The sequence below is a fragment of the Solea senegalensis genome, linkage group LG4, assembly GCF_019176455.1.
Source record: "Solea senegalensis isolate Sse05_10M linkage group LG4, IFAPA_SoseM_1, whole genome shotgun sequence".
In the NCBI taxonomy this organism is placed as follows: domain Eukaryota; kingdom Metazoa; phylum Chordata; class Actinopteri; order Pleuronectiformes; family Soleidae; genus Solea; species Solea senegalensis.
The window spans coordinates 12,382,491-12,399,824 of record NC_058024.1 but is presented as its reverse complement, the minus strand read 5'-3'; the positions used below and the strand labels follow the sequence as shown (position 1 = coordinate 12,399,824).

Genomic DNA, 17,334 nt, shown 5'->3' with positions numbered 1-17,334 from the left:
AAATGAGAGTACTATCTGTGGAGCAGATGTTTCATTCTGACACAGAGAAGCCGTGCGTCTGTTTTACTCTACAGCAGAGAGAAATGAGAAGCTGGTCTGCTGCCTGGCACGGTCTCTCTCCCTGCAGTTGCAGCACCATTATAATTGCTTCTGTGTTCGCCTGAACTTACACCTGACTGGCTGGCCTGCTGAGTCCCATTCATGACTTCAGCTGTTATACTGTTTCTGCTAATGTCGACAGGGAAAGAAAACTGCTAAAAGGCAGGTTTCTGTGGTTTTTGTTTTACTACCTGCTGGTCTGTTGTGTTGTCTTTGATGAGACTGGTCCCTCTCATATGGGAAGCTCTAAGCCCTTGTGAATAAAGTGCTACAGATGTGTATTTTACAGCCTTTTTATATCAAATGATTTCTCTACTTACATACTCTAAATCAACATTTCAGTTAAGTCATGTGTTGACTTGCATTCTCAGCGGCGTGTAATTTGTCTTTACTCACCCCTCCCTTTTTCTCCCAAACTGTCTGTTTATCTCTGCAGTTGTTTCAGTGGAAGCAGTTGGAGAATTTGTATTTCCGTGAAAAGAAATTTGCAGTGGAAGTGAACGATCCGCACAGGTCAGAGAAAGCAAAACCTCTTGTCATGTATCTTATGTATCTTATCTTTATCTGTTGTTGAAGTGTTCCCTTTTTAACTCCCTCTCTCTTGCTATTGATGCCTTTAACCTGCAACTGACATGCTGTGAAGGGCATCTGCGACTTGTGGTCAATATGGAATAACATGTTAATGGCTCTAACCTGCTTGTTAAATGGGTGCTTCCTCCTGGTCAAGGACCACTTTATTATTCTAAGGTTGTTGTCAGACCTCTGCTCTTCTCACAGCTTTAATGTGGCACTTCCAGCCTCCACAGCTGTCATTAAATCACATAGTCTGTTTCAAAGCTTGATGTCACTGCATCTCTTCTCTTCATTACATTCACTGTACACACCCTTAATTGAATAAAGATGTAATTTGAATTATTTTCCAGTCTTTGCTTAATGCATTTTTAATCTTAATGAAAAACTGGTTTATGTTCCATCGATGTTTTTTTTCTGTCTGGCCATTAAAAAGATTTGCTGCAAGGATCAATAGAAGTGCTGAATGTCTATCTCATTATCTTACACAGAAGAACAGTGACTAAGCGAACTTTTGGACAGACTGGGCTGGTTATTCACACATGGTATGCCAGCCACTCGCTGATTAAAACCATCTGGGTGATGGCAATCAGTCAGCACCAGTTCTACCTGGACAGAAAGCAAAGTAAAGTAAGTCTCTGTTTTCTGCATTGATCACACTTCCTGCCAAATGAAAGCAAGTGAGAAACTGTCTCATGCTCCTCTGACACTGATGCTTGACCTTTGACAGTGTAAAGAGCTTGCCTTGTGTTGAGTGACCTACTTACAATGTGTGTGTGTGTGTATAATAGAAACAGGAAAAAGGGCCAAGCTGGATGAGCAAATGACAGATGCTGATACATGCTGCGTGTATTGTGTTCTCCAGTTTGTCAGTTTGCCAGTTTACTGAAGAGCCAGGCAGTTTACTTTGCGTTCATATTTTATTCTGAAACATTAACCAGTGTTGCAGTAAAATAAGTAGCCTGCAGACAATTAAAGCATGCAGAGTATGAATTGTTTGAACACAGACAGAAATGTGGTTTGAAAAAATACTGTCCAAGTGGCACAATCTAATGCAATAGTGACTCTTACTCATGTGATACACTACCTCATTCATGTCCCAAATGCTTGTGTAAATACAAATGGATATGGCCCACGGGTTTAATATCAGTGTGCCTAAAGTATTGTTGTAACCTACTGGAACAGGTAGAAGGAATTGGGTTGAAGGACTGTACATTAAGATGTTTAAATTATTTGATGTTCAAATAATGTGTCTGCATTGGCTACTCTCTGTCTGAGTTTATGATATTTGTGCACCCAAAACAGAAATACAATAACACTGTATAGTTAAGGATTTGTTTATTTGTCATAACCCACACCAGCATCTTACATGTTTTCCTAACACTGTGCAGCCCTATTGGGTAGTTAAAAACTAAAAGTGCAAAGAGCTTATAAATGCCTTGAGGGAAGGTTTCCAGTTTCTTTTATGATATGGTAGTCAAAATGATATAGCCATAGCAATATCTGTTATTATTAAAATTCCTGGTGTGGGACTTAATGGAAAAGAAGGCATACGTGTTTATGGCCGTGCCATTGAGAATAAAAAAAAAAAGCTCATGTATTCACGGTCCAGGTGCTTGTGCAAGTATTAAATTGTGTCCCTGTGCCCCGAAGACACTTGTGCTGGATGTGTTTGTGTTATATGATGCATATTTGCTGAGCATCAGAGCTATTACATAGTATAAGTGGGGTGTGCTGTGGATCTTGCAGTGGCAATAGATGAGCATGTATGGCTGTAGTCGAATGAGGTTATTCAGCCTCTGTCTTCCTCAAAGGCAGATGGTGTGTCATTGTTCATCCAGGAATAGAGCCCCGCTGATTGATGACAGAACCGTGCACTTGGAGAACTGAGTATGCTAATGAGCCGCCATTATCGCAATGCGCTGCCATTAAAATTAAATACTTAAAATGAATCCTCCCTACAACACTCTTCATCGTTCTCATCTCCTGACCATTCTTTTTTATTCCCTGCAGTCAACGATGACCACAACCAGAAGTTCAGGAGACATCGCCATGGACCTCACAGAGATCTGCGCCCCACGGATCAGTAAACTCTCCAGCATCGAGAGCAAAGACCCTCTTATCATGGCCAGCAGTGGAAGCCTCATCTCAGCTGGTAAGCAGCTAATGGCGAACTGCTTCTGTTTTGCTTTAGTTTGATGAATGATGATTTATGGCTATAATTTGTAATTAATCAGTTGAGTGTTTGTTTCAGGTTCTGCTGAGTCAGAAGTCAACGAGGAGCAGAAGAAAGAAAAGATTGCCGAATTAAAAAAGAAAGAAAAAGACCTTCAGGACATACTGACACTGAAACTTAAGGAACTGAAAAAGATCTGCATGAGAGAAGCAGTGAGTGTCTCATTCAGTCTGATATTTTTGTATGTGATGTGTCCAAACTCTCAGCTGACTCGGTTGTTGTCGTCATTTGCAGGAGCTTACAGGCCGGTTACCTAAAGAGTATCCTCTGAACTCAGGAGAGAAGGCTCCCCAAGTTCGCCGTCGTGTTGGTACTGCCTTCAAGCTGGATGACCTTTTCCCCTATGATGAGGTGAGTGCAGCTGTGGTTGAATCGTTTTTGTTGTGACAAATTTCTACCGCTTGTGATTTACCATAAAGGACGTTTAGCTGGAGATCATTCAGATGAGGCTGTTGTGCATGTTTTGAATTAAAATATTGTTCTGAATTGTAGCTGGTTGTGTAATGACTAAGAATGAGGATATGAATGAGAATATGTGAGTTTTTAGATGTTTTAATAAATACTGACTTGGAACGTGGATATGTTTGATCTCTACTGACAGCATGTGTTATATAATGGGGAATGTGCGTGTGTCTGTCTATAGGACCCACATCTGAGGAATCTGGAGAGCATGTTTGCCTTGCAGCACAAGATTGTGGAAGCAGCCACCAAGTTGGCCAGCGAGGATGACCTCTGCAAGACAGTGAGGAAGAAGAGGAGAAACAACTTTCTGGATGCAAAGAGGAAGCTGGAGGAAATTGAGAGGGAGATTAACGCCTACAGGATAAAGAAAGGAAAGAAGCCCACACAGAGAGCTTCAGTGATCTTAGCAGGTACTTACAACAATCACAAATGGCTACAAATTCACCAACAAAAAGCACCAGTCTAAAAATGCTAAGAACTGTTCCTGTTTCCTGTTCTCAGATGACAACAACCCTTCAGACCTCAGCTCTCTATCTGACAGCCTCACCCTGGATGATGGTCAGTGTGGAAGCATAATAATGCCCAATGTCCATGTGTTTACACCCTCCAGTTTAAATCTATATTGTTATCCTGTATTACAGATTCATTTTACTCAAGTTATTGCTTTTATTCCCTAGAAGATGAGTTTAGTTCCCAAAGGCACCGTTCCACATCAGTGCAGTATTCTCCAAGACCGCACCATGCAGAAACTCTGGACATCCACTACAACAAAGACCGACGCACTTCTGCCAATGACCAACATTCAGACAGCAGGTATATAGCTGGCACTGGCAACACCATTGCATATTAATTCTTTTGATTTTCAGTGTGTGGCTGAGGAGAGCCCCTTAAGTGTGGAGCTAGTACAGACCTGTAGATCAGACCCTGAGCTACATTCCTGCCAGTAAACTCCTCCCTCTTTCTTCTGCGTCTCCAACTACCTCCCTCTTATCAGCCCAAACACACTGGCTTTAAAAATAGATGTAGAAGAACGTGTCGCTGCCTGTGAAGGAGCAGCAACAACTCCAAGTTGAGAGGAAAGAAAGGGGAAACAGGAAAAGTGGCTCTGGAAACTTGGAAATGGCAGCCATTTCACAACTGTTTACAAAATGATACTAGCAATGTGGTGCCCTCAGCTGTAGGGACGTAAATTGTCTCTGTGATTACTATTGCATGAAAAGAAATACCGATGTATGAAATTACAGTCATTCAAATGTGTGTGATTACTAGAATGCAGCACATGCAACATGTTTTTTTCCTCATCAGTTTTTGATGACCTGAAAATATAGATATTATCTGTGCCCTAGATACAATTATGGACCAGTCCAGGAATCTCTCCACTACAGCCACCGTGATGCCTTATCAAGCCACAGTAGTCCTTTTAAACCTGCTTCCAGGCAGCCACGTGATGCCCGCAGCATGCCCCCCACCCCCCTCCTCACCCGCAATGCCTACAGCAGCAACCACCTCAGGTGAGGCCTCAGAGACGGACTGTGTACTTCTGTATTTTCTTTATTCTTACGGCACGTGCGTGAAAACCCACTGGTTTTTCTGCTTGTAGATCGGACGATGCTCCACAACATTTCCGCCAGCGTAGTGGGAGTCTGGAGTCCCAGTCTCAGTCTCAGTTTGTGCCAGAGACCGGACCTCCCATGCCAACGTTTACCTTCACCGCCGCCCGGCGCAGCAACAGCACTGAGGTCCTCGATGACGGCTCCTCCTACACAAGCCAGTCCAGTGTGGAATACAGTGTTCCTGGTAACCACACCCACAGACGCAGAGCTCGAGGTCGCCACAGAAAAGACCTGTATGCCAACACGGGCAGCATGCCCAACCTGGCTCAGCCTGACACCCGCTCCTACGCCTACCAGCCCCGCGCCCGACCCACCACAACGGCCTACTATGTCACAGGCTTTCCCAGATACGCAGACCCAGAGCCTTACTCCAATGGACACTACATGTATGATAACGAGCTTGAGGGACACTATAACGTCAATCCTTCCTATCCCCCCGCCCCTACAGATTACCACAGCCAAGACATGCACAGTCACTACGGTAACGACGAGATAGATGGTATGTTGCATAACCCTTACGCCACAATGCGGCCACCCAGGAACCGTCAGGTGCCCTGCAGCGGCGAGCACGTCACCAAGAACATCCAAAAGGCAATGGTGGCTGAACATTTGAGAGGCTGGTACCATCGCAATGCTGCACACAAACAAGCTGCGTACAACTACGACTACGACAGAGGCTCCCAGCAGAGCCTGGGATATCAGACCATGCCTGCACCCTACAGCCATAACAACAGAAACATCTACTCATCAGGTCAGACCCCTGCACCTTCCATAACACTAGCCTGGTTTCCATCAAAATGTATCCCAAACTTAAACAGTGAAACTTAAACAACAAGTTTTTTTACATCCACTGTTGTTCAGCAGATGTTGGGAGTTAGTACACAGGGATAAGCAATTGGTGTTGGCAAATATGTCAACACATCAGAAAGCATCTTATCTTATCTATTCATTATTGTTGTAATATATGCTTTTTACGCTTTACAAGTCGAGGAACAAGTCGTGGTTTCCTTATCAGTCCACATACAATCTCCTCTCGACTGCTGTTTCCGCTATTTTTCCAGTGCAGTGAAATGGGGAAGCGGGAGTGTCATTACTGTCACATTTTTACCCGGCATTCTTAATTCGCTGAAACGGTTTCTATTGCATTATTTACTTTTTATCAACGTGCAGACTTTTCTACCTTTTTTGAGTGTAAAAAAGGCTGTATTTCAAGTAGTGGTGCAACGGATCATCATTGATCCGTGATCCGTTCGGATCAATATCTTCGGTTCGGCACACACGTGATCCGTGGATTGATTTATGAAAAAAAAAAAGTTGTGCGCATGTTCCATCCACACACAGTGTGGCCATGGCGAGCAGAGGAACGGAGGAGCTTGAACGCCCCGCGTCATTTAAATCCCCTGTATGGGAGCATTTTGGCTTCCCTGTCAAATATAATGACGAAGGAAAGAGGTTAGTGGATAAAACCGTGACGGTGTGTAGGCACTGTGGCACAAGAAAGCCATATGACAGTGGAAACACATCAAGCATGGCCACGCATTTGAAGCGACATCACCTCGGTGTTTCACTGACAGGAGTGAAAACAAAGGCTGCTCAACAACCGCTTATCACCGCGGCATTTAAGCAGCCCCTTGTTGCACAATCAGACCGGGCCAAAGCCATCACAAACACTATCGGTGTGTTTATAGGTGCAGACATGAGGCCATATTCGCTTGCGCAAAACGAGGTCTTTAAACACATGCTGAAAGTGCTTGAGCCACGTTACGACGGTGCGCCATCGCGCACCCACTTCAGCGAAAAGATTGTGCCAGACTTTTTTTGCTGATCCGAAAAATGATCCGATCCGTGACTCTGATCCGCGGAATGATCTGATCCGTGAGTTTTTTGATCCTTTGCACCCCTAATTACAAGATTGTTTTAACATGTTTTGTTTACATAATTTTTTGTTGGGGTTCTTTGTCCTGCAAATCGAAAACGTACAGTAAGCACACGCATGGAAACCCAATTAATGAGTTTCACCTTAAGCTTGGTCCATTACTAACCACTTATCATTGTACCACTTTTTTCTTTCTAGTATCCTCAGTGTCCTCCACTGGCAATTGGCACAGCCACACAACCGGTGGTATGATGGAATATGACATGCCTATGCATGCACCGCCGACATACTCTTACAGTACAGCCCCATACAGCCACCCCACCCACAGCAGGTGAGAAAAAAAAGTTGGCCTCAACTCAGTGTCTTATCCAATAAGCCACTCCCTGATCCTCCTTATCCCCAGAGCTAAGCACTAGTTTTTAATTACCTGGATTGGTTATCCTGCAGACACAACAGTTCTGTGGACTAATGTTTAACCAGTGCTACCCTTTCTTTAACGTCTCCTCTATGTTATGTATCTATTTAATGTTACAGCCTGGTTAAGCGGTAGTAGTATTTAATCTATGCAGCCAACTTCCTCCTCAGATCTTAAGAATGGTTCTCTTCTCCTCCTTAACTCTACACTGGGCCCTGCTTTCTTATAGATATGGCGGCTCACAGCTTTTAAAGGCTTCCTGGCCCAGCCCTGATGGTTGGAGGCGCTGTGCCTTTTTTCCTGCTAGTTCTTCCTCCTCAGTTTCCTCCTCCACCTCCTCCTTTCCCTCCTCCTCCTCTTCCTCCCCCGCCTGTCGGGTCAGACAGGTGTCCTCCAGCCCTGCACAGCCACAATCTTCCAGAGGGCACAGGCTCAGTAAGGTGTCCTTTGCTAAAGGTAGCTCATAGTAAGTAAACGGCGACAGCTAGAGCCTGAGCGTTTGCTTCCGTCAGTTCGTCCGCAGTGTGACTCAGAATCTGCTTGTCAATGTTTTGAAGTGATTTTTTGCATTTTTGAAACGTTTTATTGATTGTCCATTGTCCTGTATGATATAGTAACTGCATGGCTTCTTTAAAAACATGCCTGCCCTACTCTCTCGTCCGGCAAACATATTGCCATCCAGTGGTCACGTTTCTCTCTCTCTCTCTTTTTCCTCCTCTGATGTTTGGCATACAGAGGCTCCCTGCCCATGAGCTGTCATTCACTCCTGACCTTTGCCCCCTCTCATGCGCAGATGTTCCCCAGAGTTTGAGTGGCGGAGCTGTAATAGGATGGCCTGCCCTGTGAGGCCTTTAGAGAGGTGTGGTGCTGCCGCCTGTGCTACTGACCAGGAACATTAAACCCTTTCCCCAATAATCAGAGTCAAAGCAGAGAAATATGGGTGAGAGAAGAGAATGTAAAACTACCCCACATGGTTATCATGGCGGTGATGGTTGTGGTGTGTCTTTTCATAAATATTGCAGGGACTGACAGAAACCATCTCATTTGAACCTTTTTTTCTTTTCTTTTTTTCCTGCTGCATTTTTTGGGGTCTTGGGTGTTTTGGTGACGGGAGAGCACTTGTGTGGCAGAGGGAAAATGTGACCCCTGAATATTTTTGCAATATTGGAAGGCTGTGTGTGTTTATAATTTCTGTGTGCATTCGCTGTTTTGTTGGCTGAGAATGTTTGACACTGGGTTTGAAACTGAATTGGAACATAAAATGTGGAGTAAGTGATTCTTGACAAAAGCAAAGCAAAACACATCCTGTCAGATGTTCTGCACCCTTAAATAAGGGTTTAAATTATTAATACACATAGATAGGAAATGAAACACCCATCGGATGTGACAGGTTAAACACAAGCAGAATATCATTTAAAAAATAAACTAGTTGTCCATCAGCTGTTTTTGCCCACACCTTAGCTACAGTGTAGGGGGAGAGAAAGAATGAACGTGGAAAGCATCATATTCTATAAGACTCATCTGCTTTTAAAGTGTGAAAATAGAATAAATAGAAAATCTTGCATCTTTGCTGCAGCAGCTGATTGTACAAGTACACATTCTCAGTCAGCCAACACAAGTGATGCAACCTGTCCACATTGAGTGACCTGGCAGCAAAAAAAACTGTCTTTATTAACAAATGATCATTATCTACAATTATTACTAAAAAGCAAGGCAAAGGGTAAACACCAAGATATAGTCCCAACAAGCAAACAAGTGCTTTTAGGTTTATGTGATTATAAAACTGACCACGTTATTGAGACAGCAGGACATACAGCAAGGCCAAATTCTTATAATTGCAGCTCCAAAGCTAACGTCTAAACAGGATGTTGTGAGCGTTTGCGATGATCTAAAGCCGCTACACCAGCTGCAAACAAGTCTACTACTACAGCTGACAGCACACTGATGGCAGAATTCAACAAACTAGAACGTAAGCCGCATGCCCTTGGGCGAGTCATTCTACAGTGCTGGACACACACACACAACAAGACAACTGCACCTGCTTGGTAACTAACAAGTGTTTTCACAGCTCCATCACTCTTTTTACTGGCTCCCTCTGTGTGCCTGTCAATCATGGTGTGGACTGGTCTGAGTGGATAAGTCCATCATTTATTATTTCACACTTCCATGCACAGTTAAGACGAGCCATTCAGTGTGACGGCTGTCCTGTTACCAGTATACAAGTACTTGTTTCCGGTTTAGCTCATGGCTAGTTGTTAGCCTGTCGAGCACCATTCTGAGTCTTACTTTCAATCCTTCCTGCCTCCAATTCTTTAAATGGACAGAGCATAAAATAGATCTAAATCTAGTTTGTCTTATTCTTTTGTGTACCACATAGGTGGTTGTCAGTCTTTATACATCATTACAGCAAGCAATACAAGTTATAGTTACATCCAGAAGGAAGCAACTACTAGCCCCATGAACACACACAGATGCACACGAGTCACACACCTTCATGGTTTGAGAAGGATAGCATCCACCTTGTGTTGCATAGTCGTAAACAGGAAAACCAGTGCAGAGTGCCTTTGTTTTACCTTCAGTCGACCCAGGCTGACTAAACGTACGTTTGCAGTCGTCCCACTTTAGAGAAATTAACTAACATGTTTTTCGAGTGCCACGTAAACATACTGAGCGGGAGCCAGTCCCAGCAGACACTGGGGGCAAGAGGCAGGTTACGTTTCGCAAAAACCTTCTTGCGCCACAGCACAGTGGTTAGCAGAGAAGTCCAGAGATAGATTTCTATCTCAGCCTCACTGTTCAGTCTGTGGGAGAGATTCACTGGTGTTCACACTACCCTGTCCTAGTCAAAGAACTTTTTAGTTTTCCGCTTTTCTCTCCATCCTGACAATGAAATTATGTTGTGGAGGATATACACCACTGTTCTGCAACACTCGCCTTAACATTACTGCGGGTCTCTGGTGTGAAGGCGCTAATCAATACCATTCAAAACATCACACGGTCTGGTGGTGACTGAAGTGGAGATCACTCCTTCGCCTTGGCAGTATACATTAGTATGTGCCAGATTTACCGTCTCTTGCTCCCTCATCTTCTCTTCTTGCTGTTGTCATGTGCAGAGGCACAAACACTGCCTGTTGGTGATTGGCTGGAATAGTGATGTATATGACTCGGTCCAGGGTTACGTTAAACCTTTTTTTTCCCCACACAAACACAGAACTGAAAGCTATTAGACCATTAGATGTTCACTGAATGGGATATAAGGTGTTATAGAATTAGAATCACTTACTCCAACTAACTCATTTATGTGTTTTTTTTACATTCCCGATCTTAGTAAGGGATTGGAAAATCACAACCCAGGGTGAATTAATTCTAAACCAATGGTTAATCAGTCATAAGCTACATTCAGTGCGTCACCTGTCTAATGTCCTTCAATCTTGTGTTTTTTACAGATCCTACATAGACGTCAGCAGCCAAATGCACACACCCATGGACCCAGAAGAACAGATTTACTGGCACGAAGACTCAAAACCAGGGACTATAGTCTAGTAGCCTTTCTTGTGTCATTGTGCTGTACGAATCTTTCACCTTGACATGTTGTCATCGTGCCTTAGACTGCACTTACCCTTTTCTCTGTGAACGGGATCCATCCAAAGAATGAAGGAACTTAATGTGGACTCCTGCTTATCATCATAATTGCAGCTGCCAAACTTACCCACATCCACGTGTTTGACTCATAACAAATCGTCTACGTCTGTGGATTTCGAGTGTTTGTGGTGAAGGCGCTTGTGCACTGAAACTATACCAGAACCTGCTGTGGGCTGTTTGGTATAACCAAAGGGATTTTGGACTAAACCCTGTAGAGATGCCAGCTTCACTAACCAAGGACCATGACCGTCTCTGTTAGAGGATCCTGAGCCGTTATGAACAAGGAGAATGACTCACCCTTCTGATACTCACACATGTACGAATGTGTTACCATGAAGGATCATACGAGGATTAAAAAAAAAAAAAAAGACATTGTCAAAATGAAGGATTAAGCTCATTAAATGAGTCAAAAAAGAGAGATGGCTACTTTGAAACATTGTCCAGTCACCAGATCCACTTTTATCAAACAGCATTGCTTCACACTGACGCAGTATTTCATCCACCTCACTGTTGGAACATACAACAGAGCCAAATAATTCTACACTGTCACGCCGTTTGAGTATTACTCGAAGTGACTGACAAAAATTATACTGCCACGTCTGATCAGTCGCCGCAAGGAGACCGAAAGTCAAGTTTAGTTTTGTTTATTTTTATTTTTGCATCCATGCTGGAAATCATGGACTGGTGCTCCCAATTTCTCTCAGAGAATGAAGCTGTGTGTAAATGTCGGTATTGTAAATACACTGGTTCTGCCCCCACCCACCCCCCTTTTTTAGAGCATTTTTTTATGTATTTGAAAAGCATGTAATATATAGTAAACAACTGTTGTTAAGCTGGTTCTTAGTCATTTGTATAATTGAATTTGTTTGAATTAAAAAGAAAAATCAGCATTTGAACCCTTTGCGTGGTAAAAGTGTTTTATTAAAGGTGCCAAACGAAAAACTGAGCACCAGCATGTCGGACGAGAACAGACCATGAACATAGATGAAGGAGTCCGGGAGAAGAAGACCTCTTGGAACTTTACTTGGCTGTGAAATCTGAATTACCGCATGAGACGTCTTTTACGGGATTTTTCATACTTGGAAACTTCAGAGATCTTGGAACGCAGCACATTTGTATACAGCGGTTCCAACGGGTGCTCAAATGCAACAGGAAGACCAGCTGACAAAACAGAGGCCCAGTAACTGAGTGGGTGTGGTCTTCTGCCTCAACGTGTTGTGATCAAAAATACCATTTCAGAATAATCTGGTTATTCTCATCTGACCTTTTCTCTCGAGGAAGTGCCACTAACTGAATATTTTTTTCCTTTTTTTGGACTATGCTCTGGAAACCCCTCCATGAGAATCTAATCTATGTTGATCAGCGGTTTCTGAAATCCGTAGACATACGTGTGGCAGCAACAACTACACATATGTTTGCGTTAATACGGCATAACTAATAAAATTAAGGAGAACATCACGTTGTCTCTCAGGATTCAGTCAGAAGAAAACAATGTCATCCCTCTCAGTGCAGGAAAATGCACAATTTAACTCAAAATCCCTTCAATTAAGTATGTGAATGTCTCTTCCATCCATGAAATAGGATTTGAAGTAACCCACTCGGAGGGAAACGGCAACATATAGTTCAGTCGTGTTCATACTCTGAAGAAAAGGACGGTGGTCCTGGATAACTGCATTCTCATATAAATGGTTTAGAATCTGCTCGGCTGTAGCATGCAGAGATAACCGCGTCCCAGCTCGCCTTTTGAGCCCGTAAGATTGAGTGCAGAGCTGCAATCAGTCACAATAACTAATTATGAATAAACGACCTATTATTCAAAATTGCTCTCCTGCTGCAGAGATCTGTCACTCTTATTTTCTCAACAGCTTGCTGTGCAGCAAGGCTGTTTTTTTTTGTTTTTTTCTGTGTGTCTCTTTAAGCCATAAACCGACCAAACCAGTCTTTAAAAGCTGTCACACCCTCTGTGAGCTAAAACCACCTTTTCTGTCTTCCCTGGGAATGACAAGCCAGTGTTTATGGCACCGAACCCTCCCTCGAGGCATCCACGCAACACAAGTCTGCTGCAGACATGTACTGAGCCTCCACCCTCCTATAGATAACACGAGAACCCTTGGTCTCGTTTCCCTCCCCTTCCTTCCACACATTTTCTGCCTCTGCTCATGTATCCTGGCCATTCGTCACCTCTTCAGAGGGCCACAGTTGAGCAGCCTCTCTTTTCTTGCAGTGCCTCTCTTGTGTTGTGCTCCTTGAGAGAGCTCGAGGGAGGTCTCGGATACTCCCAGCTCCTTGTTTTTAACAGAGGCAGTAAGAGGGGGCTGGAGTGTTTTTGCATCCAGCTGTCGCCCTCTGTCTGTTTCCTCTGCTGCCTCACACCAGCTGCAGCCACACGTCAGGAAGAGGCTGTTCCAGCCGACACTCCACTACATAAACAATGAGCTCCTATGTGTTTTCCTCTGGTTTAACAGACTCCTAATGTGGAGGTGTTGGGTTTCAATCTTCATAGTTCTGGCACTGATCAATGTCTGGAAGTACTGATTGAAACCTGGCATTAAATAAAAAAAAGGAGTTTTTTTTCCAGATAATGATTTTATCAGATTGTTTCACCAATCAATGTTTGCCCGTATAATATGAAAGGGTGTAAATGTCAGGAGTGTGACAAGTGTCACTCATTGCAATGAATTTAAGTGATTATCATCTTGTTTTTCTGGATAATACAGCTGCAACTTTAATGATGTGGCTGGTGATGTGCAGCTGTTTTCTCTTTGCACTTAATCCCCTTAATGGACATTGCACTAACTGTAGAACAAGAAAGCCTAAATATCCTGTATATGTAAGTCATATAAATAATTGTTTTATTTGTCCCATGTCAGGGGTGAGTGTAGTTTATGTTGTTGGCTTCTATAGCCTGCATGTCCTTGGGCAACACACCGCATCCTGAATTGCTTGTGATGTTTGTGCCCCCAGTGTGAAGCTTAAATGTCTTTACATTACACTCGCGGCACTCAACATACTGTATTAATCTCTTGTCACGTACCCATAGAATGTTCTTGAGTCGCAGACACTGTCATTGTTTGTCGCGTAATGTGATTGTTGGTCACCATCTCCATTTCGATCTTAAACTGTTGGAAGACATCTTCTCTTGTTGCTTTCTTGATTGTTTCAACAGATGCACAGAGCACTCTCACTTCTTTCACTCTCCATGTCCTGGTAGTAAGTGTTTTCCTCCTCAAATTAAAAGTGGAACAGACATGGATTCGTACATGAGTTGATGTAAACTGGCAGAGGATGTAAACCCAACCTCTGAGCAGGTACAAAAGGTGTCACACGTAAACAACTGAACCCAGCTCAGCTGAGCGGGGATTAAAGTGACTGTAAATCATCTCAAGGATCGGCACATTGCACGCTGATCCACAGACTCATAGCTCTGACAAGTTATCAAGGTGCGAGTAGTTGGATTAGCTGAGTGGTCACATGCACTTGTTCATCGGCTAATATGGATGACATCCCATAGAGGAAGGCAGAGAGGAGAGTTGTGGAACGTATGGAGAGGTCGAAGCTCACATGACGCTGAAGCAGACTGCAAAGGTCGCGGCGGGTCATCATTAACGTGTCACCTGATCAGCTGCAGCGTGGGTCCAGGGAGACGGATCTGTTGAGTGACAGTCTGTCTGAGTTATGAGGCGAGCTAACCAGCTTAGCCAGCCAAAAGCTAAAGCCTTTGAAGCAGAGGAGGATGGGTGGAGATTGGAAGGGTCAAACTGAAGGCAACAAGCTCTCAAGATGTGCCCAAACAACAGCTTTAAAGCTGCAGTGTGCGCAACTTTTGGTCGTCTTTGTTGTTGTTGATGTTATTAATCAGCCTGTAGTTGGTCTTGGAGACAATGTAACATTGCTCGGTATTTCATCTGAAAAAGATTTGTGTGAATACAGCAGCAGCATGAGGGAGGGCATGGACAGGAAGTGTTTATGCCGTCAAACTGCTGAGTGACAAGAGTTCATTTCTAGAACTTTTCATGGGCTCTTATTTAAGTTTTTAGTCTTATCGTTTGCGGCCGTGTTGCTTTACTAGCACAATATTGCTGTTGCCGCCATATTTCCTTCTTTTTTTTAAGGTAATACAAATCACTTCCTGTGTGCAGCTGTCAATGACATAGGAAATGTCATTGAGTGGCATGAGACCTAAACATTGCTATACGGAGAAATTGAGAGTCGCGTGGAACTTATTAGCCTTTGTGTGAACTCATCTGACAACGGTTTGGGTGGAACAGACCTTTGTTTATACTTAAAATCTGATGCACTACTGCTTTAAGTTTATATGATGCAAAGATTTTCTGCATCCCACGCCTTTGTTTTGTGGAAACTAAACAGTAGGGACGTGTTGCAAAGCGTGCACAAGGAGACGAGTGTTGTTATTCAGCAGCTCGGGCTCAAACAATAAACAGGTTTGTTTATGTCGCAACGTATGTTGCCTCACTGAAGACTACTTTAATACAGAGAGAGAGCAAGTGTCGCTGATTCATGCATTAACACCATGGAAGGATACATTTAGTCTCTGCAGCACCTGGAGGGAGGAAGCACAGAGGACACACACCTGTTGAGCGTGCGGCCGGCAGCACACGTGTGTGTGTGTGTGTGTGTGTGTAGTTTCCTTACAGCAGCTGCAGTAGCAAGAACAAGGGCCTCCTCTATGTCCTCGGAGACATGAATTTACTTGAGTTCGTAGCCACCGGTGCTTGTGTTCACTCACCAAGTTGCACAATATGGATGAAGATGAGGCACCTCAGTCGTGAACATAAATCACTACTGTAGCACAAGGGTGGTAAAGCCTTGCAGCTCGACTCAAAGTTAAACTGGAGAGCCACCGGAATACGGTTACACTTGTGTGTGCAGAGGTCACGAGTGGGGTAGTTTCGAAAAATGTCACGCATTCCTGAAAGAGGAAATACACTCCGTCAAATGCTTAAGACAGGATTTTAGTCATTCTCAAAGGGGGAAAGTTTTTGTCATAGTCAGTTTGAACCAATGTGAGACACACTGGGACATTTGCTTAGAGAAATCTATGCCTGCTTTAGTCTATGACATATTAAAAGTATGTTCCCCATTTTATTTTCTCACCATTTTAACAGAGAAAAATTTTTTTTTAAATAGTTTGTACATCACTCACTCTCCCGTACCAAAGTCAGTTGAGAAAATCAGCATTTTTAGCTTAAGTTTCAAAGGAAGTCTATGGGGAAAAGGCACCTACATGTCACTTTATTTATAACACCAGTAAACATTTTCCCAAAAGGTGAGGATGATCGTCACTAGTTTCTGGTTTTATTTAACTGAATATGATGCCAGTTCTGTAAATGATTTAGAGGAAAATAGACAAAAAGCACTGCACGTAAGAGAAGAACACCAGTGTGATTGACAGCTGGTATCAGCCAATAAGGGCGTGGTGGCAGGTGACATCTGTGAAATTTCAAAGCTTCAAAATGGGAGTTTGTTTTGCAACCAGAAGGCTGCGTCCATTTCTTTATACAGTGTAGTATTTGATAAGGGCATGCACGTGTGTCTCAGGTGTTAAAGGCCAAGCAAAGTCAGCGCTTATGTGTCGCTATCTCACACAACTACACAACCCTTAAATATGAACTCCAGCACTTGAATTGATTCCTCTTTTTAATACCCATCACTCTTATCTTCACATGTCCACATCACCATACACGCTGCCCCTTTAAACCAAATAACAGAGCACTATGTTCCAGATGGATTCTCACTATCTGCAGCCAATTTCAAATGAAATCCAATATGAAACAGCCCAAGTAGCTGACGCAGTGAGTAACTGGGATTTGGAGGTGAATGACTGCAGATGAATCCACTTTGTCACTGTGCAGCGCTCTCAGCTCTCCACACTATAATCTACTGCAGCCCATTGATTAGTACGGGGTAAAGTGGAGAGGAAGGCAAAGTTAGCCAATCCATCACCCAGAGGGCATTGTCAAGATTAAACAGTCAAGAGGTGCGGGAGGAATACTGATGTCCACGGGTTAAGACCTCACGCTCCTTTGAAGTCTTCATTTTAATTATCGGCACTGATCTGACTCCGTGTTTGTCTCAGTTTTCTTCATCTATGAGGTTGGTTGGTTTCTATTCAAATGTGTGATCAGGAGTGAACTGTTCCTACAGCATTCACAGTGTGCTCTCACAGTTTTACGTTGCGAGTAAACTCTCGAGACTGCCAGTTGTTTCTGAGGTTGATTGAACGCAGATTCTTGCACCAAGGAAGGAGTCTGCAGCTGTGTTCAACACTGACATGATGCATAGCAGAAACATGAGGCAGCACCGAGACACGTTTGAGAAAAGCACCCTGACAAGTTCTGGGGTGGAGTGACTGATAACCCAGAGGGAAAGATAACAGTCTTTTCAAAGCACACACAAGTAA

General features: G+C 43.5%; 1 protein-coding gene across 7 annotated transcripts in view; it reads left to right on the top strand.

The window, feature by feature from the left end:
• The window catches only part of LOC122768024 (FERM domain-containing protein 4B-like), a 56,890-nt gene extending 45,081 nt beyond the window's left edge, over nucleotides 1-11,809 (top strand). For 2 of the 7 annotated variants that reach the window (XM_044023677.1, XM_044023676.1), the window contains exons 12-24: nucleotides 536-612; nucleotides 1,161-1,299; nucleotides 2,683-2,824; nucleotides 2,924-3,057; nucleotides 3,140-3,256; nucleotides 3,549-3,777; nucleotides 3,869-3,925; nucleotides 4,045-4,180; nucleotides 4,714-4,878; nucleotides 4,968-5,731; nucleotides 7,055-7,187; nucleotides 7,501-7,727; nucleotides 8,065-8,192. In XM_044023677.1, the coding sequence (XP_043879612.1) occupies nucleotides 536-612; nucleotides 1,161-1,299; nucleotides 2,683-2,824; nucleotides 2,924-3,057; nucleotides 3,140-3,256; nucleotides 3,549-3,777; nucleotides 3,869-3,925; nucleotides 4,045-4,180; nucleotides 4,714-4,878; nucleotides 4,968-5,731; nucleotides 7,055-7,187; nucleotides 7,501-7,727; nucleotides 8,065-8,117 (2,373 nt within the window). In that variant the 3' untranslated portion in view covers nucleotides 8,118-8,192. Of the gene's footprint in view, nucleotides 1-535; nucleotides 613-1,160; nucleotides 1,300-2,682; nucleotides 2,825-2,923; nucleotides 3,058-3,139; nucleotides 3,257-3,548; nucleotides 3,778-3,868; nucleotides 3,926-4,044; nucleotides 4,181-4,713; nucleotides 4,879-4,967; nucleotides 5,732-7,054; nucleotides 7,188-7,500; nucleotides 7,738-8,064; nucleotides 8,212-10,717 lie in introns of those variants that run through there. The other 5 variants (XM_044023674.1, XM_044023673.1, XM_044023678.1 and 2 more) reach the window with 5 other exon arrangements.
• The last annotated feature ends 5,525 nt before the right edge of the window (nucleotides 11,810-17,334 follow it).